Source organism: Macaca fascicularis, chromosome 10 (assembly GCF_037993035.2).
Source record: "Macaca fascicularis isolate 582-1 chromosome 10, T2T-MFA8v1.1".
Classification (NCBI taxonomy): Eukaryota; Metazoa; Chordata; class Mammalia; order Primates; family Cercopithecidae; genus Macaca; species Macaca fascicularis.
The window spans coordinates 68,839,991-68,861,936 of NC_088384.1; the positions used below are offsets into that span (position 1 = coordinate 68,839,991).

At 40.6% G+C, this 21,946-nt stretch overlaps 1 protein-coding gene across 34 annotated transcripts in view; it reads left to right on the forward strand.

Annotated features, from left to right (window-relative positions):
• Window positions 1–21,946, forward strand: part of DZANK1 (double zinc ribbon and ankyrin repeat domains 1) — a 97,362-nt gene that overhangs the window by 18,617 nt on the left and 56,799 nt on the right. For 25 of the 34 annotated variants that reach the window (XR_012419105.1, XR_012419104.1, XM_074004710.1 and 22 more), the window contains 3 exons: window positions 3,825–3,910; window positions 10,561–10,678; window positions 20,155–20,268. Coding sequence is in view for 32 of the 34 variants with exons in the window: in XM_074004710.1 (XP_073860811.1) it covers window positions 3,825–3,910; window positions 10,561–10,678; window positions 20,155–20,268 (318 nt within the window). In the remaining 2 variants the exon portion in view is untranslated. Of the gene's footprint in view, window positions 1–2,227; window positions 2,323–3,824; window positions 3,911–10,560; window positions 10,679–20,154; window positions 20,269–21,946 lie in introns of all 34 variants that reach the window. The other 9 variants (XM_074004703.1, XM_074004707.1, XM_074004704.1 and 6 more) reach the window with 2 other exon arrangements.

Consider the following 21,946-nt stretch of genomic DNA (forward strand, 5'->3'; position numbering starts at 1 on the left):
AGGGAAGGAAAATGAAGAAAGTCCTCAACTTAGAGGTTGAGCAGGGGAGGAGGAGCCTGAAAGTAGAAAGAAAGCCAAAAGAATATGTTGCCATGGAGACCAAGAAATGGAAGAATTTCAAGGAGAAGTTCCTCTATGTCATATGTTACTGCAGGTTCTAATTAGATAGAGACAGACAATTGGAAATTCCCATTGGCTTTGCCAAGATAGAGGTGACTTATGACCTTAATAAAAGGCATATCAGCTGGGTGCGGTGGTTCACACCTGTAATCCCAGCACTTTGGGAGGCCGAGGTGGGCGGATCATGAGGTCAGGAGTTCAAGACCAGCCTGGCCAATATGGTGAAAGCCCGTCTCTACTAAAAGTACAAAAATTAGCCGGGCCTAGTGTTGCATACCTGTAGTCCCAGCTACTCAGGAGGCTGAGGCAGAAGAATCGCTTGAACCAGGGAGGCAGAGGTTGCAGTGAGCCAAGATCGTGCCATTGCACTCCAGCCTTGGCAACAAAGTGAGACTTCATCTCAAAAATAAATAAATAAATAAATAAATAAATAAATGGCATATCAATGCATTCTTACTACTATAACACAAGAAAGATGCTCTTACACTAGTTGCCTACTATTATAGTGCTTTGATTTTTCAATGTTTATAAAATCCAGTTTGGACTTTTGGCATCTAAGGGCAACCCAGGAGCCCTTGTTCTCTTCCTCCTATTTGAGTGCCAAGTTTAATGTACCTGGAGTCACATTTTTTTGTGTAACCACAACTGCTTCTTGTGTGCCCATGATTCCATGGCTGCTCACACTTACCATCAAGTATAAAGGAGGCGAAAAGCATGGTTTCCAAACCCAGTTGCATATCACAGTCACCCAGGGGAAACTTTAAATATGTATCAAGTCCCAGCTATGCTCCCTGCAATCCTTCTAGATAGTTAGAGTCCATAAGCCTGGGATGGAGTCCACAGATGACTTTGCTGATCAGCCCACACTGAGAATCACTGGCCTAGAAGACCAGTTATCCCAAGGTCAAGCTCTTTCCTTCACTTCTAGACTCTAACACCAAGGTGTAACTCAGCCTGACCTCCTAGGTTCTTTCATCTGCCCATTCACTATATTTTTTGGAGAACCACAAAGCCCAGGCCAGAGGACCAGACCTGGGAAGGCCTGCTTGCAAGGCCCACTAAACAAAAGGGCAGCCCCCCTGCATGGAAGATTGCCTCTCCCAATCTTCTGGAAAGAAGGGTTCTCTGGTTATCAGATGGGCTGATGAGCACACTCAGAATCCGTGGGCAGTGCACACTGGCATGACCCAAATAAGAATACTGCTTCTGAGGTAAAACATACCATTTTGAAGAATGAATGACCGTATATGATAAAACACAGGAGCTATTTTAGAAAAGCAGTCTCATGTGGCCATAATTATTTGCAATGTGCCTAGAAATATTTTCTTTGTGCATAAATATTTGGATTACCTTGCCCACTTAGGTGTTTGAGTTGTTTACAAGGGAAAGATAAAAATAATATTTAAAGATTCCAAAATTTAGAATCCCCAAAAACTAGGAACAGCAGGACAAAGACAAAGTTTAGGGAATTTGACTAGAGTTCAGAAAGCCAGGAAGGCCAGGAGAAGACCACAAAACTTTTTTCTTCCACTTTTTTCCTTCATATTGGTAAGAGTCTTCTCAGTATTTCAGCTGAATCCCATCTGAAGCATACTTTAGCATATATCCGAATTAATGACACTGGTGGGTATCACCACATTTCAACAACCTCAGGGAGACAAGGTATCTCTGAGCTCAGCATCTGGCCTGAGGGAACCTGGGGTCAGGCAGCAGAGTAAACGCATGATGCAGCCTGGGTAGAGGATAAATGACAGCTGACACCTGGCCATAGTGTAGGAGCATGAGAGCTGCAGGTTCTCTGACAATGTGAAGTGCCCCAGCCAGTTAAAGGAATCACTTTACCCAGCCTCAGGCAACCATTAGCAAGAAGGACTGAAGGCTCAGTGTTGCTACATCCAACGAATTTGCATGAGAAGCCAGAAACCTACATCTTTATGTGTAATAACATAATTTAAAGTTTTGACAATTAGTTCAAATTTTGAAACACTATGGGAACCAATGCCAAATAAAACTCAATGGCAGGCCAAATTTGGCTAATAGACCACCACTTTGAGACTCAGGGTCTAGGTCATGTTACGTTTTTATTTCTTTCTTTTTCTTTTTGTAGCGATGGGGATTTACTATGTTGCCCAGACTGTTTTTGAACTCCTGGCCTCAAGCGATCCTCCTGCCTCAGCCTCCCAAAGTATTGGGATTACAAACGTGAGCCACTACACCCAGCCTAGGCCATGTTAGATGTGGCACAAAAGCAATGAGAAACCTCTGACTGCTCCCGGTTGCCTACAGGATAAAGCCTGAAGTCTTAAGTTCAGTCCTTTGAGTTTCCTAGAGATATAATTTTTGAGAAAAATAGAGACTAAAGTTTATTTATTTATTTGTTTGAGATGGAGTTTCACTCTATTGCCCAGGCTAGAGTGCAATGGTGTAAGCTTGGCTCACCGCAACCTCTGCCTTCCGGGTTCAAGCGATTCTCCTGCCTCAACCTCCTGAGTAGCTGGGATTACAGGCATGCGCCACCACGCCCAGCTAATTTTGTGTTTTTAGTGGAGATGGGGTTTCTCCATGTTGGTCAGGCTGGTCTCAAACTCCTGACCTCAGTTGATCTGCCTGCCTCTGCCTCCCAAAGTGCCGGGATTACAGGCGTGAGGCCCTGCGCCTGGCAGAGTTTATTTACTTATTTATTTTTCCTTTTTTTGTATGTGTGTGTGTGACAGGGTCTCACTCTCACTCAGGCTGGAGTGCAATGGTGTAATCTTGGCTCACCACAACTTCTGCCTCCTAGGTTCAAGCGATTCTCCTGCTTCAGCCTCCCTAGTAGCTGGGATTACAGGCACCCACCACCACACCTGTCTAATTTTTTTTTTTTTTTTTGTATTTTTAGTAGAGATGGGGTTTTGCCATGTTGGCCAGCCTGGGATACTAAAGTTTTTAAATCCTAAAATCTGGTCTAATGGAAAATTCAGGTATCTTTTATTGTAAACTCTCATTTTTAATGAAATATACATATATGATTGTGAATAGCACTTTAATTTAGAAATGTTAGATACTAGAGTAATAATTACATTACTCCTCATAATGATTTTTTATTTTTATAACTTTTTTTTTTTTTTATTTTTTGAGACGGAGTCTCGCTCTGTCGCCCAGGCTGGAGTGCAGTGGCCGGATCTCAGCTCACTGCAAGCTCCGCCTCCCGGGTTCACGCCATTCTCCTGCCTCAGCCTCCCGAGTAGCTGGGACTACAGGCGCCCGCCACCTCGCCCGGCTAGTTTTTTTGTATTTTTTAGTAGAGACGGGGTTTCACCGGGTTAGCCAGGATGGTCTCGATCTCCTGACCTCGTGATCCGCCCGTCTCGGCCTCCCAAAGTGCTGGGATTACAGGCTTGAGCCACCGCGCCCGGCCAAACTTTTTGTTTTTATAGATTTAGGGGATGCAGGTTTGTTACATGTATTGTGTAATGGTGAGGTCTGGGCTTCTAGGGTCCCCTTCACCTGAATAATGAACACTGCACACAATAGGTAATTTTTCAGCCCTCGCCTTTTCCCACCCTTCCCACTTTTAGAGTCTATAGTGTCTACTATTCCTCTTTGTATGTCTATGTGTATTCCCCCATAATGATTTTTAATGGAATTTTACTATACCATAGCCTTTACCATGTTATTTTGACTATATGACTCTCTCTATATAACTATATTCTTAATTTTAGTCTCCCGGTTTTGCACACATAAGTGGCCTGAAGTGTTTGACAAGCACGGAGATAATGAGAATTCAAAGGGAGACAGACTTTCTCAAGTAAGTATCACATTCTCTTTACTCTGTCTTAAATTCTACGAAGGTACATCATGGTCAAAGAGAATTTAAAGGTAGGACATTTTTGCCCACCTCCAGCTTTTTTTTTTTTTTGAGACGGAGTCTTGCTCCGTCGCCCAGGCTGGAGTGCAGTGGTGCACTCTCGGCTCACTGCAATCTCTGCCCCCCAGGTTCAGGCGATTCTCCTGCTCCAGCCTCCCAAGTAGCTGAGATTACAGGCGTGTGCCACCACGCCCAGCTAATTTTTGTATTTTAAGTAGGGACGGGGTTTCACCATGTTGGCCAGAGTGGTCTTGATCTCTTGACCTCGTGATCTGCCCACCTCGGCCTCCCAAAGTGCTGGGATTACAGGTGTGAGCCACTGCACCCGGCCCCAACTTTTTAAATTAAATATTTACAGTCTATTAAAAAGTATAATTGACATACGATAAACTGCATATGTATTTAGAGTTCGTTTGACTCTGTATGTATGTATGTAACCATGACACTATCACAATCAAGAAAATGAATAAGTTCATCCCCGCCAAAAATTTCCTACATTGTACACTATTTGGTAACCCCTTCCTTTCAGCCCCGCATCACAGGCAATTATCGATCTGCTTCTTGTCACTATAGCTTAACTTGCATGTGATTCCATATGTCAACGACATGATTTAGTCTCTACTGTTTTCTGGGGGGGGTTTCTTTCACTCAGCATAACTATTTTGAGATTCATCCATGTTGTTCCTTGTAACAAACATCCATTTCTCTTTATTGCTGAAAAACAGTTCATTTTATGGATATACCACAGTTTGTTCATCCATTCACTTATTGATGGGAATTTTGAGCTATTACAGATAAAGTTGCTATGAACGTTTGTACAAAAGTTATTGTATATACAAAAGTGAGCCAGTCTCATACCTAGTGTCTAAATAAATAAATAAATTGATAAAAATTAACAAGTATAATAAAATAATTTTTAAAACCCCAAAGTCATTATGTATACACATGTTTTCATTTCCCTTGGGGCAAATACCTTGAAGAGGAATATAATCGGCATTTTTTTTTCAGAAACTGCCAAACTGCTTTCCAAAGTGATTGTTCTATTTTACATTCTCACCAGCAGTGGATGAGAATTCTCTATATCCTTACTAACTTTTATTTTTAGTTTGTTCATTTTAATGAAATTGTAACAGTATCTCATTGTGGTTTTTATTTGCATTTCCCTAGTGACTAATGATGTTGAGCCTCTTTTCATGTGCTTATTTCCATCCATGCATCTTCTTTGGTAAAGTGTCTGTTCAAACATTTTGCCTTTAAAAAAATGCATTATAGGTCAGGTGCAGTGGCTCAAACCTGTAATCCCAGCACTTTGGGAGGCCGAGGCGGGCGGATCACCTGAGGTCAGGAGTTCAAGACCAGCCTGGCCAACATGGTGAAACCCTGTCTTTACTAAAAATACAAAAAATTAGTCGTGCATGGTGGTGGGCACCTGTCATCCCAGCTACTTGGGAGGCTGAGGCAGGAGAATTGCTTGAACCTGGGAAGTGGAGGTTGCAGTGAGCCAAGATCATGCCACTGCACTCCAGCCTGGGTGACAGAGCAAGACTCTGTCTCAAAAAAACAAAACCAAACAAAAATTTAAAATGTGTTATATACCTTCTTCTTATAGAGTTTTTTTTTTTTTTTTTTTAAAGGATAGCTGTTTGTCCTGATATAGAGTTGTACATGTTCTCCTTTGTTAGACGTTTCATGGGTACATTTTTGCAAATATTTTCTCCCAGTCTTTGGCTTTTCATTTTCTTAACAGTGTTTTCAAAGAGCTAAAGTTTTTTTAATTTTGATGAAGTCCAATTTATTTGCTTTTCTTTTATATTTTATTTTTAGTTTGTCATACTTCAGAAATCTTTCCCAAACCCAAGATGTATTCTATTCACTCAGATTTCTTCCTATGTTCTCTTCTAGAAGTTTTTCAGTTTCATCTCTTATACTTAGGTATACGATCCATTTTTAATTAATTTTTTCATATGGCATAAGGTAAGGATTGAGGTTCATATTTTTACATATGAATATTTAATTATTCCAGTACAAATTTTTGAAAAAATTATCTTTCCTCATTGATTACTTTTGGAATAGTTGAACATTAATTGATGGTATTTGTGTGGATCTAGTCGTGGACTTTGTATTCTGTTCCATCAATGTTTCTCTATATTTATTCACTACCGTACTGCCTTGATTATTGCAACTTTATAATAAGTTTCAAAACCAAGTAAGTTGTAAATTCCTCAGCTTAGTTGCTCCTATCAAAGGTATTTTGGCTATTCTAGGTCCTTTACGTTTTCAGATTTAAAAATCAGCTTCTCAGCTTTTACAAAATACCTGCTGTGGTTTTAATTGAGATTGTATTGAATCTATCTATCAATTTAGGGAATATTGACATATTAACAATATTGAGCTTTACAATCCATAAAGATACTATATCTCACCATTTATTTAGGTCTTCTTTAATTTCTTTCATTAATGTTTGTAGTTTTCAGTTCACAAGCTTTACACATCTTTTTTCAAGTTTATCCTGTTGTAAATGCTTTTAAAATTTCACTTTCTCACAAAATGATAAATACTGCATGATTCCACTTAAAGGAAGTATCTAAAGTAATGAAACTCACAGAAAGTAGAATGGTACTTGCCAGGGCCGATGGCAGGAGGAAACAGGCAGTTGTTGGATTAGTATAGAGTTACATTCATGCAAGGTGAAAAAGTTCCAGAGATCTTTTTACGACAATGTGTATGTAGTTAACAATACTGTAATGTACAATTAAAAACTGTTGAGAGGAATTTATATTATATATTGTAACATTATAGATACTTTTTTGCTACAATAAAACATTTCAATTTCTGATTATTCATTACTAAAATATGAAACACAATTGATTTTTGTTTAGTGGCCTTATATCTTCAAGTCTTATGAAATTCACTTATTCCACTAGCTTTTTATAGATTCCATAGGATGATCTCTGTAGGAGACTGGGCAGCCTGCAAATGAAGAGTTACCTTTCTTCCTTTCCAATTTGGATCCCTTTTCCTTCTTTTTCTTGACTTGTCGCCTTGGCTACAATTTTGAATGTAATAGTTTCGAATAGAAATGGTGAAAGTAGACACCCTTGTCTTACTCTTCTTTAAAATTAGTTTTATTTAAACATTTTTTTGTAGAAGTGGGGATCTCACTGTGTTGCCCAGGCTAGTCTTGAACTCTTGTCTTGAAGTGATCCCCCTACCTCAGCCTCCCACAGCGCTGGGATTACAGGCATGTACAGCCACTGCACATGGGCCCTTGTCTTATTTTTGACCCCAGTGGGACAGCATTTATTTATCTTTCAGCATTACATATGGTATCAGCTGTAGGTTTTCCATTGATGAGTTTTGTCAGGTTGAGGACATTTTCTTTTTCTTTTTTTGAGATGGAGTCTCGCTCTGTCGCCCGGGCTGGAGGGCAGTGGCCGGATCTCAGCTCTCTGCAAGCTCCGCCTCCCGGGTTTACGCCATTCTCCTGCCTCAGCCTCCCGAGTAGCTGGGACTACAGGCGCCCGCCAACTCGCCTGGCTAGTGTTTTTGTATTTTTTAGTAGAGACGGGGTTTCACCGTGTTAGCCAGGATGGTCTCGATCTCCTGACCTCGTGATCCGCCCGTCTCGGCCTCCCAAAGTGCTGGGATTACAGGCGTGAGCCACCATGTCCGGCTCAGGGAGATTTTTACCTACATGTTAGATTTCTTTAATAGATATACATTTATATTTATATTTATTTATATTTATATTTATTAATATTTCTTTTGGAGTAAATTTTAGGTTTCATTTGTTTTGTTTTTAGTTTCTTTAACGGGAACATGAAGTTACTGATTTGAAGCCTTTCTTCTTTTCTAGCATAGGCGTTTAGAACTATACATTTTCCCCAAATACTGTTTTACTTGCAGTCTCGGAATTTTGATATACTGTGTTTTCATTTTCATTCAGTTCAAACAGTTTCTAATTATCCTTGTTATTTTGTGGGGAGGACAATGAGTTAGTTAGAAGTGTTTAATTTCCAAATACTGGAGGATTTTCCTTGTATCTTTTGGGCCTGTCTGCCTTCTTTCTTTCCTTCTTTCCTGCACTCCCACCCTCTCTCCCTTCCTTCCTTCCTTTCCTTCTTTCTTCTTTCTTTCTTTCTTTCTTTCTTAGGGTCTTACTCTGTCACCCAGGCGGAAGTGCAGAGGTCCAATCATAGCTCACTGCAGCCTCAAACTCCTGGGTTCAAGGCATCCTCCTGCCTCAGCCTCAGCTCAGTCCCTACAGCTGGGACTATAGGCATGTGCCACTACACCGGCTAATTAAAAAACATTTTTTTTTTTGGCGGGGCTGGGCGTGGTGGCTCATACCTGTAATCCCAGCACTTTGGGAAGCCGAGATGGGAGGATCACTTGAGGCCAGGAGTTTGAGACCAGCCTGGCCAACATGGCAAAATCCTGTCTCTACTAAAAATATACACACAGAAAAAAAAATTAGGCATGGTGGTGCACTCCTGTAATCCCAGCTACTCGGGAGGCTGAGACACTATAATACCTTGAACCCAGGAGGTGGAGGCTGCTATGAGCCGAGATCATGCCACTGCACTCCAGTCTGGGCGACAGACCAAGACTCTGTCTCAAAACAAAACAAAAACCTTACATTTTTTTTTTGATGGGGGTGGGGGGGAGTTCTCACAAATTTGCCCAGGCTGATCTTGAATCCCTGGCCTCAAGTGATCCTCCCACCTCAGTCTCGCAAATTGTTGGGATTACAGGTATGAGCCAGTGCGCCTGGCCTGGTCCTTATGTCATATTTATTTACTTTTGGTCAGAAAAGATATATGATTTGATTGGTGAATATTCTATGTGCACTTTAAAAGAATCTGTATTCTGCCAGAATGAGTGTACTGTAAATATCAATTAGGTTAAGTTAGTTGATGGTATTGTTTAAGTCTTCTCTATCTTTACTGATTTTCTCTTTATCATGTAATCAATTATTGAAGAAGTAATATTGAAATATATGACTATAATTATGAATTTGCCTATTTATTCTTGCATTTCATTTCTATCAGTTTTTCTTCATGTACTTTGACACTCTGCTATTAAGTATGTAAACATTTTGGATTCTTATGTCCTCTTGCTGAGTTGACCCTTTTATCATTATGAAATAAACCTCTTTAACTCTGGTAATATTCTTTGCTCAGAAACCTACTTGTTCTGATGTTAATGTTGTCACTCCTGCTCTCTTTTGATGTGTGTGTACCTCCCTTTATTGAATCTATTTATGTCTCTATTTAAAGTTGGTTTCTTTTGAGCAGCATAATTAGGTCTAGCTTTTTAAAAAAACATACCTGACAACTCCTATGTTCTAATTGGAGTATTTAGAGTATATATAGAGTATTCTAACTGATACCTCAGTAAATATGAATTTTTTTCCACTTTGGCTGGTATAAGCATGAGCTTCCCAGCCCTGTATGGATCCTGAAGATTGTTTTCTCTGTTCCCCTTTGGTGTTTACTTTCTAACCTTGAGTGGTTTCTTCCATCACATGCACTTATCAGTATACCCAGGTAAAGACTTGAGGGTGACCCTCTGCAAAATTCTGAAGCTCTACCTGCAGCTCTTCTCTGGTATTCTTTCCTAAAAGCTCCAGTTACCTTGACCTTCTGAGATCCCAGCTCTATGCCCTCAATTCAAATCAGAGGAATGGGATAGTCAGATTACACTTCATGAGCTTTGGGTATAGAAAAGAGGGAACTGTTGTTGCCCCGGCAGGTGGGCCCGTGCTGGAGACATGGTGAAAACTTTGTGTCATGGTACAGTAATGAAGGACTACATAGGATAAGAGTGTGGGAATGAGCTCAGCTCCAACGTGGAGACCAGTGCGGGCAACCAGGCAGTCCAGTGCACAGTATCCAAGCCTTCTAGTTGCTGAGGAGCTGTTCAGATCGATAGGTTACAGGATCAGGAGCCAACTTGTCTGGAAAGGCATGGTAGTAGCAGGAAAGGAATTAGGGCAGCCAAATTCCAAGAATGCTCTCACTTTGGCAGATAGCCAGAACCCATTTAGATGAGTGGGAGCTAAATGATGGGTCCAGCTGAGCTGCCTAAGAAATGGGGCGAGATGCTGCTGGGGCAGGGCCTGAGGACTCTAAGCTAAAGTGGGCAAAGAGAAAGGATGGGTCTGATGCTCAGGCAAGAAGTCCTGTCCCTCAGACTGGGCTCAATGGCAGAAAGTCAGAGAAGCATAATGTAAAAATTGCTGGACTACCCAGGGTTCACCCTCATACACACCAAATCCAATGTGACAGGACAAGTCAGAGCCTCATCAAGAAGTGGAGTCAAGGCTGCTGATAAACTTCTTGCTACAATCATGAGGTTAAATGGACTTGGCCTACGCGGAAAGGGCATGAGAGGGTCCAGCTGCAAGGCCAATATTCAAGTAAAATGACCTAGAGAAGTATTTCCTGTCTTGAACTTGTTCCATGGCCATTGAGAGCAGTCTGCTTTTGTTTTGTGTTTAAAAGTGTTTGAATGCTTTTAGATTTTTGTCAGTCTTCCTAATGTGGACCCAGCAGAACATGGCCAATCGGGAACCTGTTTTGTTGTAGGTGTGCCCACTGCCTTGCCCCCCGCCCATCAGATCCCTTTGCTCGCTTCTGTCAAGAATGTGGCTCTCCTGTCCCACCCATATTTGGCTGTCGTCTCCCACCCCCGGAAGGAGCTCAGGTGAGCAGCAGAATTATCAAAAACATCTTTCATTGGCTGATCTGATCTTTATTTGCAGTAGTAACACAGTGCTTGGTACACATGAACCGCACATATAAATACTTGTTGAAGAATTACTGGCTGATTGAACTCTTACACGCTTCTACTTACGCATGGAAAATGATTAGAATCTTATTGTTTTAATGAGGCATGCATAGATAAATAAATATTTCCTACTCATTTGATAGCTCTGCTCATATTCTGGGTATAATAAGGAAATATATTCTAGAAATAAATGAAGAGAAGTACCAATTACTTTGTGTCTCTATATATCTATATATCCATAAGATACATCATTCTGTCCAAAGAATCTATAGATTGATCTATGTATTGAAATGTAAAAGCTTTGGCTGGTTAAGGGTAGATAATAATTGATATTATCTCACTACTAATTTTGTACATAGTTAAAAAACATACTTGGCTTGCTAAAAATTAAAACCTTCACCAAAGTGTGTTCATCTTTTAAGCACTTGATATTTTGGGGATTTTTTTTTGGACTCGGAATAAAGGGATGAAAATGAAATGAAGAGATCTGTGATATTGAGTGAAAAATTACAATTTTTAAAAAGATAGTTACTAAGAAAAAGTTACTAGTTGAGTGAGTTCGAAGTCCAGAGTTTTAGATTCGAGTTATGCCTCAAGCAAAGGGTCAGGTATTAAATGGCTGTTTTAATATTCTTCTAATATATTGCTCAAGATTTTTGTAGAAGTTAATTTAATTTACTTCAGTGATACATTTTAAACTTAAAGATTTTGCTAATATATAATGGCCGAATCTTAGGGAATTAAGTGTGGGAGTCGATTTTAAATAAAAACAGACTCTAACACCAAATTGGGCCAGACTCATTGATATGTGTGCAGCTTGTAGAGATTCTGGACTAAATGTGTTAGTGAAACAGGACGATACAGAAAACAAAATATGAACAAGTCCCGTTGGTTTGATTTTTTCTCTGTTTATACTAATTGGTGTAATACCCAAAATTATTTTCTACTTGCCTGGAAAGGGATTTTCACAACTAATTTCATTTTTAAGGGAGGAAAGGTTATTGGTGATTATAAATGTTTAACATTATGAACTTTAAAACATCTAGATTGCCCCCCCATTATACTTCTATTAGTGCAACAATAGGCTATAATGTATAACAGCTTTGTAATTTAAACTAACAACCATTTATCGAGTACTTACTGTATCCTGCTCTGAGCTGCACTTCTAGGATTCAAAGGGACAGGATCCTACTTAGACCCAGGACTCTCAGAGAGTCTCAGTAAAGAGACGCAGAGGTACATGCTTTCTCGTCTCTTTGCCCTTGCGATGTGAGCTAACGTGTAGGACACGCTGAACCCTGTGAATTTCAGTGTTGTCCCGTGGACGCTTCTCAGTGAGTTCCACTGGCACCCCAACCAGCTTCCCAGATAGTCTCTGGGGCATCCCAGTAGCAACTTTCCAGCAAGTTCCAGCAGCATCTCTGTATCTGACTTCCCAACATGTTCTGCCAGTTCCCTGGATGGGGAGTTCCTAATGAGTTTCACTGGATCCCAGCGGGCGGCTTTTTCCTTGAGGGCTCTGATCTGTGTCACCTCAGTGAACTTCTCTGCCATCCAGTGGGTGACAACCACACTCAATTCGATGAAGTCTGATTTCAGCCTTGGGTATGGGGCAAAGTAAGTGCCTCTTCCAAATTTGTTCCTCCTTAGGCTGTCTGTCTCAGCCACAGAGGTAGGGGATCCTTCCTATGTTTGGAATTTCTGTATATGTAGAATCTGCTTTACCCATTAGTATTTAATCCCTGGCTACCAGTTAAAAATTATTTATGTGAATTTTTCCTGTTCAAATTACTTGTGGTTTCTATCTCCTGGTTGGACTCTGATACAGAATTGGTACCGGGATTGGTCCCAGGAAATAAACCTGCAAATAGGATTTTGGAAGTGGTTTGGTCTTGTCCTTTGCTTGGGAATAGTGCCGAGCTCCTTGCCAATGGGAAATGGGACACTGGTGATCCATAGCATGCGGGGGCATCACAGTTAATCAGGCTGTCACCTGTGGCTGATTGTGATGCAGTGCCAACTGAAGCAAGTGTCTTGAGTGGCCAAATAGCTGCTTCACTTGACTCTATGGCAGTGACAATGACTACAAAAACTCCTGAGTCCATGGGAGCTTTCCAGAAAGAAAACGACAAGCTCAGGACCATTAAGTCATGGTGCAGGAACCAGAGAGCTCCTATGACAGCCCAAAATAATATATTTCTTGTAGCTCCAGGGTTATATTGATGAAAATCAAACAAAAATTAGATTATATATGTTGGGGACTTATAATGTCTGTTAAATTCACGTGATCACCAGATTTCTTATGCGAAAGTTAGGCCATTGATTGGGAAAGGATGGGATCCTGAAGCTCAGAGATGGCAGGTGGGACCCAGATGAAACTGACAGTCTGGTACCCTTGTCACTCTGTGCCTCTTGGCCAATGGATGTAGTTTGCCCTTATGTCTGAGGATGCCCTTCTGTCTGAGGATACCAACCTTCATTTGCTTGAAATGTTTATGATAACCTCACCTGGGCAGATGGCTTGAAAGGGGATGTTTATTCTCCTCACAGGTGGTTGTGGGTGGTTTAAACCCATCACAACCACCTGTTGCATTCTAGGGACCCAACCCAGCATGCTACAGGAGGACAGGTGCATGCTGTGATCCAGGAGGAAATAACTTACACACACAAAGAAGAGGAAGATTGTACTAATGTATAGTGGCAGAGTCTTGGGGAATAAGTGTGGGACTAGATTTTAAATGAAGACAATATGACTTGAAATTGGTATAAATTCATTGTGCATACCTTATAGAGATTCTGGGTTTAATGTGTTAGGTAATGCAGCTGTGGTGGCTGTAACAGCTTGCCTGGTTGACTGCCTAAAGCTTGACCTCAGTAGTGGCCTGTGTTTAATGAGATTGGGATACCAGAACTTTCCCAGGTATATTAGTTTGCTAAGGTTGCCACAGCAAAACCCCACAGACTGTGTGGCTTAAAGAACAGAAATTTATTTCCTCACGGTTCTGCAGGCTGCAAGTTTAAGATAAAGGTGCCAGCAGGTTTGGATTCTGGTGAGGCCTCTCTCCTCGGCTTTCAGACGGCTGCCTTCCTGATGTGTCCTAACTTGGCCTTTCCTCTGGGCACACATCCCTGGTGTCTCTTCTTCTTCTTATAAAGACATCGGTTGTATTGGATCAAAGTCCCACTGTAATGACCTCATTTAACCTTAATTACCTCCTTAAAGGACCTGTCTCAAATTCACTCACATTGGGAGCTGGGGCTTCAATATAATGAATTCTGGGGGCCACAGTTTAGTCCCTAACACCCAGCATCATGTGGAGCAGGGAATACAGAGACTTGGGCAAATAGGAAAGTTGGAGTGGGGTTGATATGTGTGTCCTGCATCCCTGACTCTTACCTACGTTTCACAAGAAGGCCCAGAAGACACTTCCATCACTAAGATATCAAGGAATACCTTCGTGAGAGGAGCAGTTGCATCCTTTAAAAGTTCTGTGGCTGCTTTCCTTCGTAGGCCAGATATGATCATGGGGGATGCTGCTATTTGGATGGGCTCCCTGATCTCACTGGAGCTAGTGAGATCCCAGAGTGGCAGAAGTCAAGTGGCAGCACTTAACTGCCAAAGACAAGGGCAGCAATGATGTTTCAGCAAGAGGGATCTGACATGGCATTCCTAGGAATGATAGATGGGCAGCCTCCTAGTGTATCGCCTGGTCTATATAATTGAAAAATACTAGGTCATGTAGCTAAAAACTGACTTGAGCCACTGCATTGGAGCAACCAAATTTCTCACCCAATTTCCAGACATAAGTCAGATCACAAATTCAGTCTTTTGATTGAAGGGGAGACTGGGTCTCCTTAGGGAAGGACCCTGGAGCTTTGCAAGTACATATCATAAGTCTTCCTTGAATGTTTCTCCAAGGGGACTTGTTGCTTTCAATTGAGTGACTGTGCATTAGGGAAAAAGAAATGCCCAAATCTTTGGGGAATTTCTAGATATTGGCTCTAAATTCATGCTAATTCTTGGAGATTCAAAACACCACTGTGGTTCCCCAGTAAAGCTGGGACTTTAGGTGCTCAGGTGATAGATGGAGTCTTAACCTCAACTCTGACTTGTAGTTTTTGCTTCATGTATTTTGGGGGTTTGTTGTTATGTCCGTGCTATGGATTGAATCTTTGTGTCTTGCCCAAAATTCATATGTTGAAATCCGGACTCCCAAGGTGATGGTTTTAGAAGGTTGGGTTTTTGGGAGGTAATTAGGTCATGATGATGAATGCCTTATGAATGGGATTAGTGCCCTTATAAGGGATGCCCAAAGGAGCTTGTTTGCCTTCCACCATGTGAAGACACAGCTAGAAGGCACCATCTGTGAAGCAGAGGGCAAGCCCTCACCTGATACTGAATTTGCTGGCACCCTGATCTTGGACTTCTCAGCCTTCAAAACTCTGAGAAATAAATTTCTGTTGTTTACAAGCCACCCACTTTATGGTATTTTGTTACTGCAGCCTGAACAGACTAATACATTCATATACACTTACAATTGCTCTATCTTCCTGACTACTGACCTTCTTATCATCAAGAAATGTCTCTCTTTGTCTATGCTAATGTTTCTTGTCTTAAAGTCCTTTATTCTCTGATATTTATGTAGCTACTCTCTTTTATGGTTACTGTTTGCATTGTAAGGCCTTTTCTATGCTTTTACTTTCAATCTGTTTGTGTCTTTGAATTTAAGGTGTGTTTCTAGTAGACAGCATGTAACTGGGCCTTGCTTTTTTATCCATTCTGAGTAACCTTGCCTTTTGAATGTGATGTTTAGTCAATTTCTATTTAATATCATTACTCATGTGGTTAAATTTACATACGCCATTTTGCTATTTGCTATTTGTATCATGTCTTTTTTGTTCCCTTTTCCCCCCTTTACTACTTTCTTTTGTGTTATTTCTTTGTTTTTTGTTTTTTTTTTTTTCTTTTGAGACGGAGTCTTGCTCTGTTTCCCAGGCTGGAGTGCAGTGGCACGATCTCAGCTCGCTGCAAGCTCCGCCTCCCTGGTTCACGCCATTCTCCTGCCTCAGCCTCCCGAGTAGCTGGGACTAGAAGCACCAGCCACCACGCCCAGCCAATTTTTTTGTATTTTCAGTAGATACAGGGTTTTACCATGTTAGCCAGGATGGTCTCGATCTCCTGACCTCATGATCCAGCGGCTTCGGCCTCCCAAAGTGCTGGGATTACAGGCATGAGCCACCACGCCTGACCTGTTGTGTTATTTCTTTTGTGTTGCTTTTAGTGTACCATTTTAATGCTTCTGTTGACTTTTTTATTATTTTTAAAGTTATCTTAAGCTCTACAAATTACAATATGGACCTCAATATATCACATTCTATTTTATTTAATTTTGATTTTTAATTTTTGTGGATACATAGTCGGTGTATATATTTGTGGGTACATGAGATGTTTGATATAGGCATATAATACATAATAACCACATCATGGAAGATGGGGTGTATCACAGTCCAGTTTAGAATAATTTAACTCAATTCTACTAAAATATAGAAATTTCATTCCTTTCCCCTTCCTTCCTTTCTTTCTTATTCTTTTCTTTTCTTTTCTTTTTTTTTTTTGAGACAGAGTCTCCTTCTGTCATCCAGGCTGGAGTGAGTGCAGTGGCACAATCTTGGTTCACTGCAACCTCTGCCTCCTGGGTTCAAGTGATTCTCCTGTCTCAGCCTCCTGAGTTGCTGGGATTACAGGTGTGCACCACCATGCCCAGCTAATTTTTGTATTTTTCATAGAGATGGGGTTTCGCCATATTGGCCAGGCTGGTCTTGAACTCCTGACCTCAAGTGATCCGCCTGCCTTGGCCTCCAAAAGTGCTGGGATTACAAGTGTGAGCCATCGTGCCCAGCCCCTTTCTTTCTTAACATTGCTTAAGTATCCTCTTCCTTTCTTTATCTTTTATGTAATAACCATAAATATTGCAACTATATTTGTTATGAACTGAAAAATGCAGTGTTATACAATCTTATGTCATTTAAAGAAGATGAGATAAAAGGTGTATGGAGTCATTTATATCTGCTCTCATATTTATTATATCTGGTCTTGTCACTTATTCCTGGGAACTCAAGTGATCATCTTGTGTCATTTCCTTTCAGCCTGAAGAACTTCCTTCAGCTCTTCTTGTAAGGCATGTCTGCTAGCCATTTCTCTCTGCTAGCCATTTCTCTCTGTCTTTGTATACATCAGAATGTTTATTTTGCCTTCATTTTTGAAGGATGATTTGCTACAGGTGTAATTCTGGTTTAGCTATTATTTTCTCTTTCAGCCCTTTGAATTTGTCATTCTACTGCCTTGTGCCCGCCATTGTTTTTGATGCATAGTTTTTTTCTCTTGCTACTTTCAATATTTTCTCTGTCTTTGACCTTCAACAGTCTGATTATAATGTGTTTAGGTGTGGGTCTCTTTGTGTTTGTCTTTCTTGGGATTGATTGAGCTTATTGGATCTGCTGAGTATTGGTTTTCCTCCAATGTGGGAAATATTGGCCATTGTTTCTTCCATTCTTTTTCTGTTCCTTTCTCTCTCTCCCTTATATATATGTTGCTGTGCTTGATTTTGCCCCGTAGGTTTTTGATGTTCTGCTTATTTTCTTCAGTCTTTTTTCTCTGTTCTTCAGATTAGATAATTTCTGTTGAGCTATTTGTTCAAGTTCACTGATTCTTTCTTCTGTTTTCCAATTTGCTGTTGAGTCCCTCTGGCAATTTTTAAAATTTCAGTTACTTTACTTTTCAACCCCAGGCTTTGACTTAATTCTTTAAAAAATAATAATAATAATTTCTGTCTCTCTATTGAGCTTCCCTACCAGTCAGATCATTGTCATCATACTTTAATTTTTATCAAGTGCAGTTTCCTTTAGTTCTTTGAAGATTTTTAAAAAATAGCTGTTTTGAAATCTTTTGTCCACTAAATCCAGCATCTAAAGGCACTCAGAGATAATTTCTGTGGACTATTGACTATTTTTCCCCTGAGTGTAGGTCACTTTATTTTTTTCATGTCTCATAATTTTTTTCTTGACTACTTCAGGTAGTATATTCTAGCAGCTCTGGATTCTGACCTTTTTCCCCGAGGGTTGTTGTTTTGTGTTTTGTTCACTTGGATTAAATCTTTAATGTCTGTCTCCCCTGCAATGCATGGCCACTAGTGTCAGGCTTTTTGTTTGTTTGTTTGTTTCTTAATTAGAGAAGTAAATAAACAAAAGAATGGCTACTCCATAGACAGAGCAACAGCTTTTTTTTTTTTTTTTTTTTTTTTTTTAGTGGGATACATGTACAGAACATGCAGGTTTGTTACATAGGTATACATGTGCCATGGTGGTTTGCTGCACCCATCAACCCATCGTCTAGATTTTAAGCCCCACATGCATTAGGTATTTGTCCTAATGCTCTTCCTCCTCTTGCCCCCCACCCCCCAACAGACCCCAGTGTGTGATGTTCCCCTCCATATGTCCATGTGTTCTCATTGTTCAACTCCCACTTATGAGTGAAAACATGCAGTGTTTGGTTTTCTGTTCCTGCGTTAGTTTGCTGAGAATGATGGCTTCCAGCTTCATCCATGTCCCTGCAAAGGACATGAGCTTATCCTTTTTTATGGCTGCATAATATTCCATGGTGCATATGTGCCACATTTTCTTTATCCAGTGTATCATTGATGGGCATTTGGGTTGGTTCCAAAACTTTGCTATTGTAAATAGTAGAGCAGCAGCTTTTTCTTTCTCTTATAGTTAAGCCTGATGTTACCTTTGGGTCAGGTATCTTAGTGTTCAATTGACCAGAGATTGTGCGTGAAATAGTAGAGCAGCAGCTTTTTCTTTCTCTTACATTTAAGCCTGATGTTGCCTTTGGGTCAGATATCTTAGTGTTCAATTGGCCAGAGATTGTGCGCAGGCAGCTCCATCCAGGAAGGCCTCCACTCCCTGCTGATGGATCTGTGTGTTGGCTGGGTACCATTCAAACTTAAGGCTGTTTTCCAGCCCCAGCTTTTACTCTATGCTGAGCTCTCTTGCAGTTCTCTGTGTGCAGTTCCCATCAGCCAGGGCTGTGTGGGTGGCTTGGGCCTACTCTGGTTTATACTGCTTATGTGCATAGCCACCAGTCAGCTAAGGCTATATAGAGAGCTATCAAGCCCCTATCATTGAATTACATCCTGGAACTCCATGTTAAATCCTTGGCCAGTTTGCCGGTGGGTGCATCGATTACCCCAAACAGGCTCATTATCTCAGACTAGGGCACCACTCGTCTTCCTTGTTTGCTTGCCACCAAAATCGTCACCTTAACAGTGCTCCAAATCAAGTGATCCCTGCCCATCAGCAGCCACAAAACTTGTGGTTTTCACAGCCTGCCCTGCCCTGGTGGAGCTACCATACTGACAGAGTTGGCGGGGGGGGGGGGGGGAAGACCACGCAACAACCACCCAGAGCTTCATGTTCTTTTCTGCAGTTCAGTCATTTTCAGGAACTTCTTAGTTTGTTATCTGCCTTTCAATGACTTTCAGGGTGCTGAAGTGGTTGCTTTTTGACAGCATTGTCTGACTGTGTGATTGCTTTTTTTTTTTTTTTGAGCAGGAGCCTCACTCTTGTCACCCAGGCCGGAGTGCAGTGACGCGATCTCGGCTCACTGCAACCTCTGCCTCCCGGCTTCAAGCGATTCTCTTGCCTCAGCTTCCCAAGTAGCTGGGATCATAGGCGCCCACCACTACGCCTGGCTAATTTTTGTATTTTTAGTAGAGCTGGGGTTTCACTATGTTGGCTAGGCTGGTCTCGAACTCCTGACCTCAGATGATCCACCCACCTTGGCCTCCCAAAGTGTTGGGATCACAGGCGTGAGCCACCGCGCCCAGCCTGTGATTCCTTTTGGGGAAGAGTATTTATAGACCTCCTTATTCCATCATGCTACAAATTAATTTCCTATGGATATTTTTCTTTTTTTTTTTAACATCTCTCTTTTCTATACTGAACATGTTTTTACTCTTAATAGGAATAAAATAATAAGAAATGTAATTATTGTTATTTTGCTTTCTATTATTTACTTTTTAATCGACACATAATAATTGTACATATTTATGGGGTACATAGTGTTATTTGATACAAATCATGTGTAGTGGTCAAATCAGAGTAATTGGCATATCCATCATAAAGGTAATTATTTAAAAATTGTTTTACAAAAACAAATCAAACTTTACATTCTTCCACCAAGTACTAACGAAGGCTGACCTGCCTAGGTTTTGAGATCAGATGAGATCGGAAATGTTTAGGGTGGTACGGCCGTACACAAACCTTACATTCTAAGATCTATTAATACCTTCAGTTTTTACATGCAAGATAAACCGGACCTTTTCCTTGTGCAGATGGGCTTATGTGCAGAATGCAGAAGCTTGGTGCCCATGAACACTCCCATCTGTGTGGTGTGTGAGGCCCCTCTTGCTCTACAGCTGCAGCCACAGGCAAGCCTCCACTTGAAGGTAATGAAGTGTGATTCTGTAAAAACATGAATGAAATACATAGTAATGTTTGAACAGGTATATGTCCTTTTTCAGCTGGTGGGATGGGGTAACAATTTTTTTTTTTTTTTTGAGACAGAGTCTTGCTCTGTCACCCAGGCTGGAGTGCAGTAGCATGATCTCGGCTCACTGCAACCTCTGCCTCCTCGGTTCAAGTGATTCTCCTGCCTTAGCTTCCCGAGTACCTGGGACTATAGGCATGCACCACCACACCTGGCTAATTTTTATATTTTTAGTAGACACGGGGTTTCTTCATCTTGGCCAGGCTGGTCTCAAACTCCTGACCTCAGGTGATCCACCCACCTCAGCCTCCCAAAGTGCTGGATTGTAGGCATGAGCCACCGTGCCCACCAGGATGGGGTAACACTTGATAACCTAATATACATGAACAAAATCCATTCTCATTTTTGGTAAGGTATGCTGTCCAGGAGTTTAACTTGCCAATAGGATCTATAATATTAAGTGAGATATGTAGGATTGAATAAGGATTTGGAGGGCAAATTGCACTACAGCTAATGTAGACAATTTTTTACTTCATATATTTAAACTCCAACATTGCAATTAGTATTGATTTATAATTTTGTCCTTAAAGTGACTTCAGACTTTTGTTTGCTTTATTTAATTATAGGTTCTTATTATGGAGAAAAAGAATGACTAGAACTAGTCACGTGGAAGAAAAAGTTATGTATCATCACTTACATCCAAAAACTTTGCTAGAAAAATGATGTCATACTGTGAAAAATTTTTTCATATAATCATTAAACATACAACTAAATCTTTTCTCCATCCTTCAATTTACAGTCCCATTTACCTCCTCTTTAATCCCAAGTAAAGGTCACTAGAGGATAAAATAGATTTAATAGAGGGAATTTGGGGGATTAAAAAACCAAGAATTTTTAGCAATAAGGGAAATGCATGGCGTTATGTACAGGCCAAAACACTCCTAAAATGGCCTGTGGGTTGTTTATGGGCAAAATGTATTCAGAGAAAAGATAAATCCACTTTTTCTTCCACCTTCAAGCTGCCTTTAGCATGAAGAGTTCACAAGTGTCCAAGACTGTGTGAGCCTTCAGAAATGAGATTTTTGAAAAACTGGCCAGGCCAAAGTCAGGTAGAGGAAAATTTACCAATCTTTTTGTTCAATGACTATTTTCAATCTTAAGATGCTTTAAGATGCTGCAGGAAGCCACTATACAGCCCTGGAAGCCTGTCTCCAGACTTCTTATATATGGGAGAGAGAAATCTATTTTTCTCTTGTTTATTTAAGCCTGTGTTATTTTGGGTGTTCTGTCAATCACAGCGAATCTATTCTTATTAATACATTTATTCAGGATGTTTGAAGATAATATCACTGCAAACTCTTTGGACTATTCAGAACAGGAAGAATAGGGGTAAGTGTTAGTTGTGACCCAAACTCAATGTATATAATATCATCTTCAGTATTTGAAATCTAGAGTTCTTCCCATTTTATGGGAAGGCGGAGAGACACAAAAGTACGTGTAAGTAATTTTTCCCGTCAATTTGTTGTAAATCCTATACTGAGAATAAACACAGGACTTCTGCAGTGATAGGTAACATCAAATCCAGGAACAGCCTCTTTCTTGCAGGGCAATTTTTATAAGAGAGATTTTTATAACTT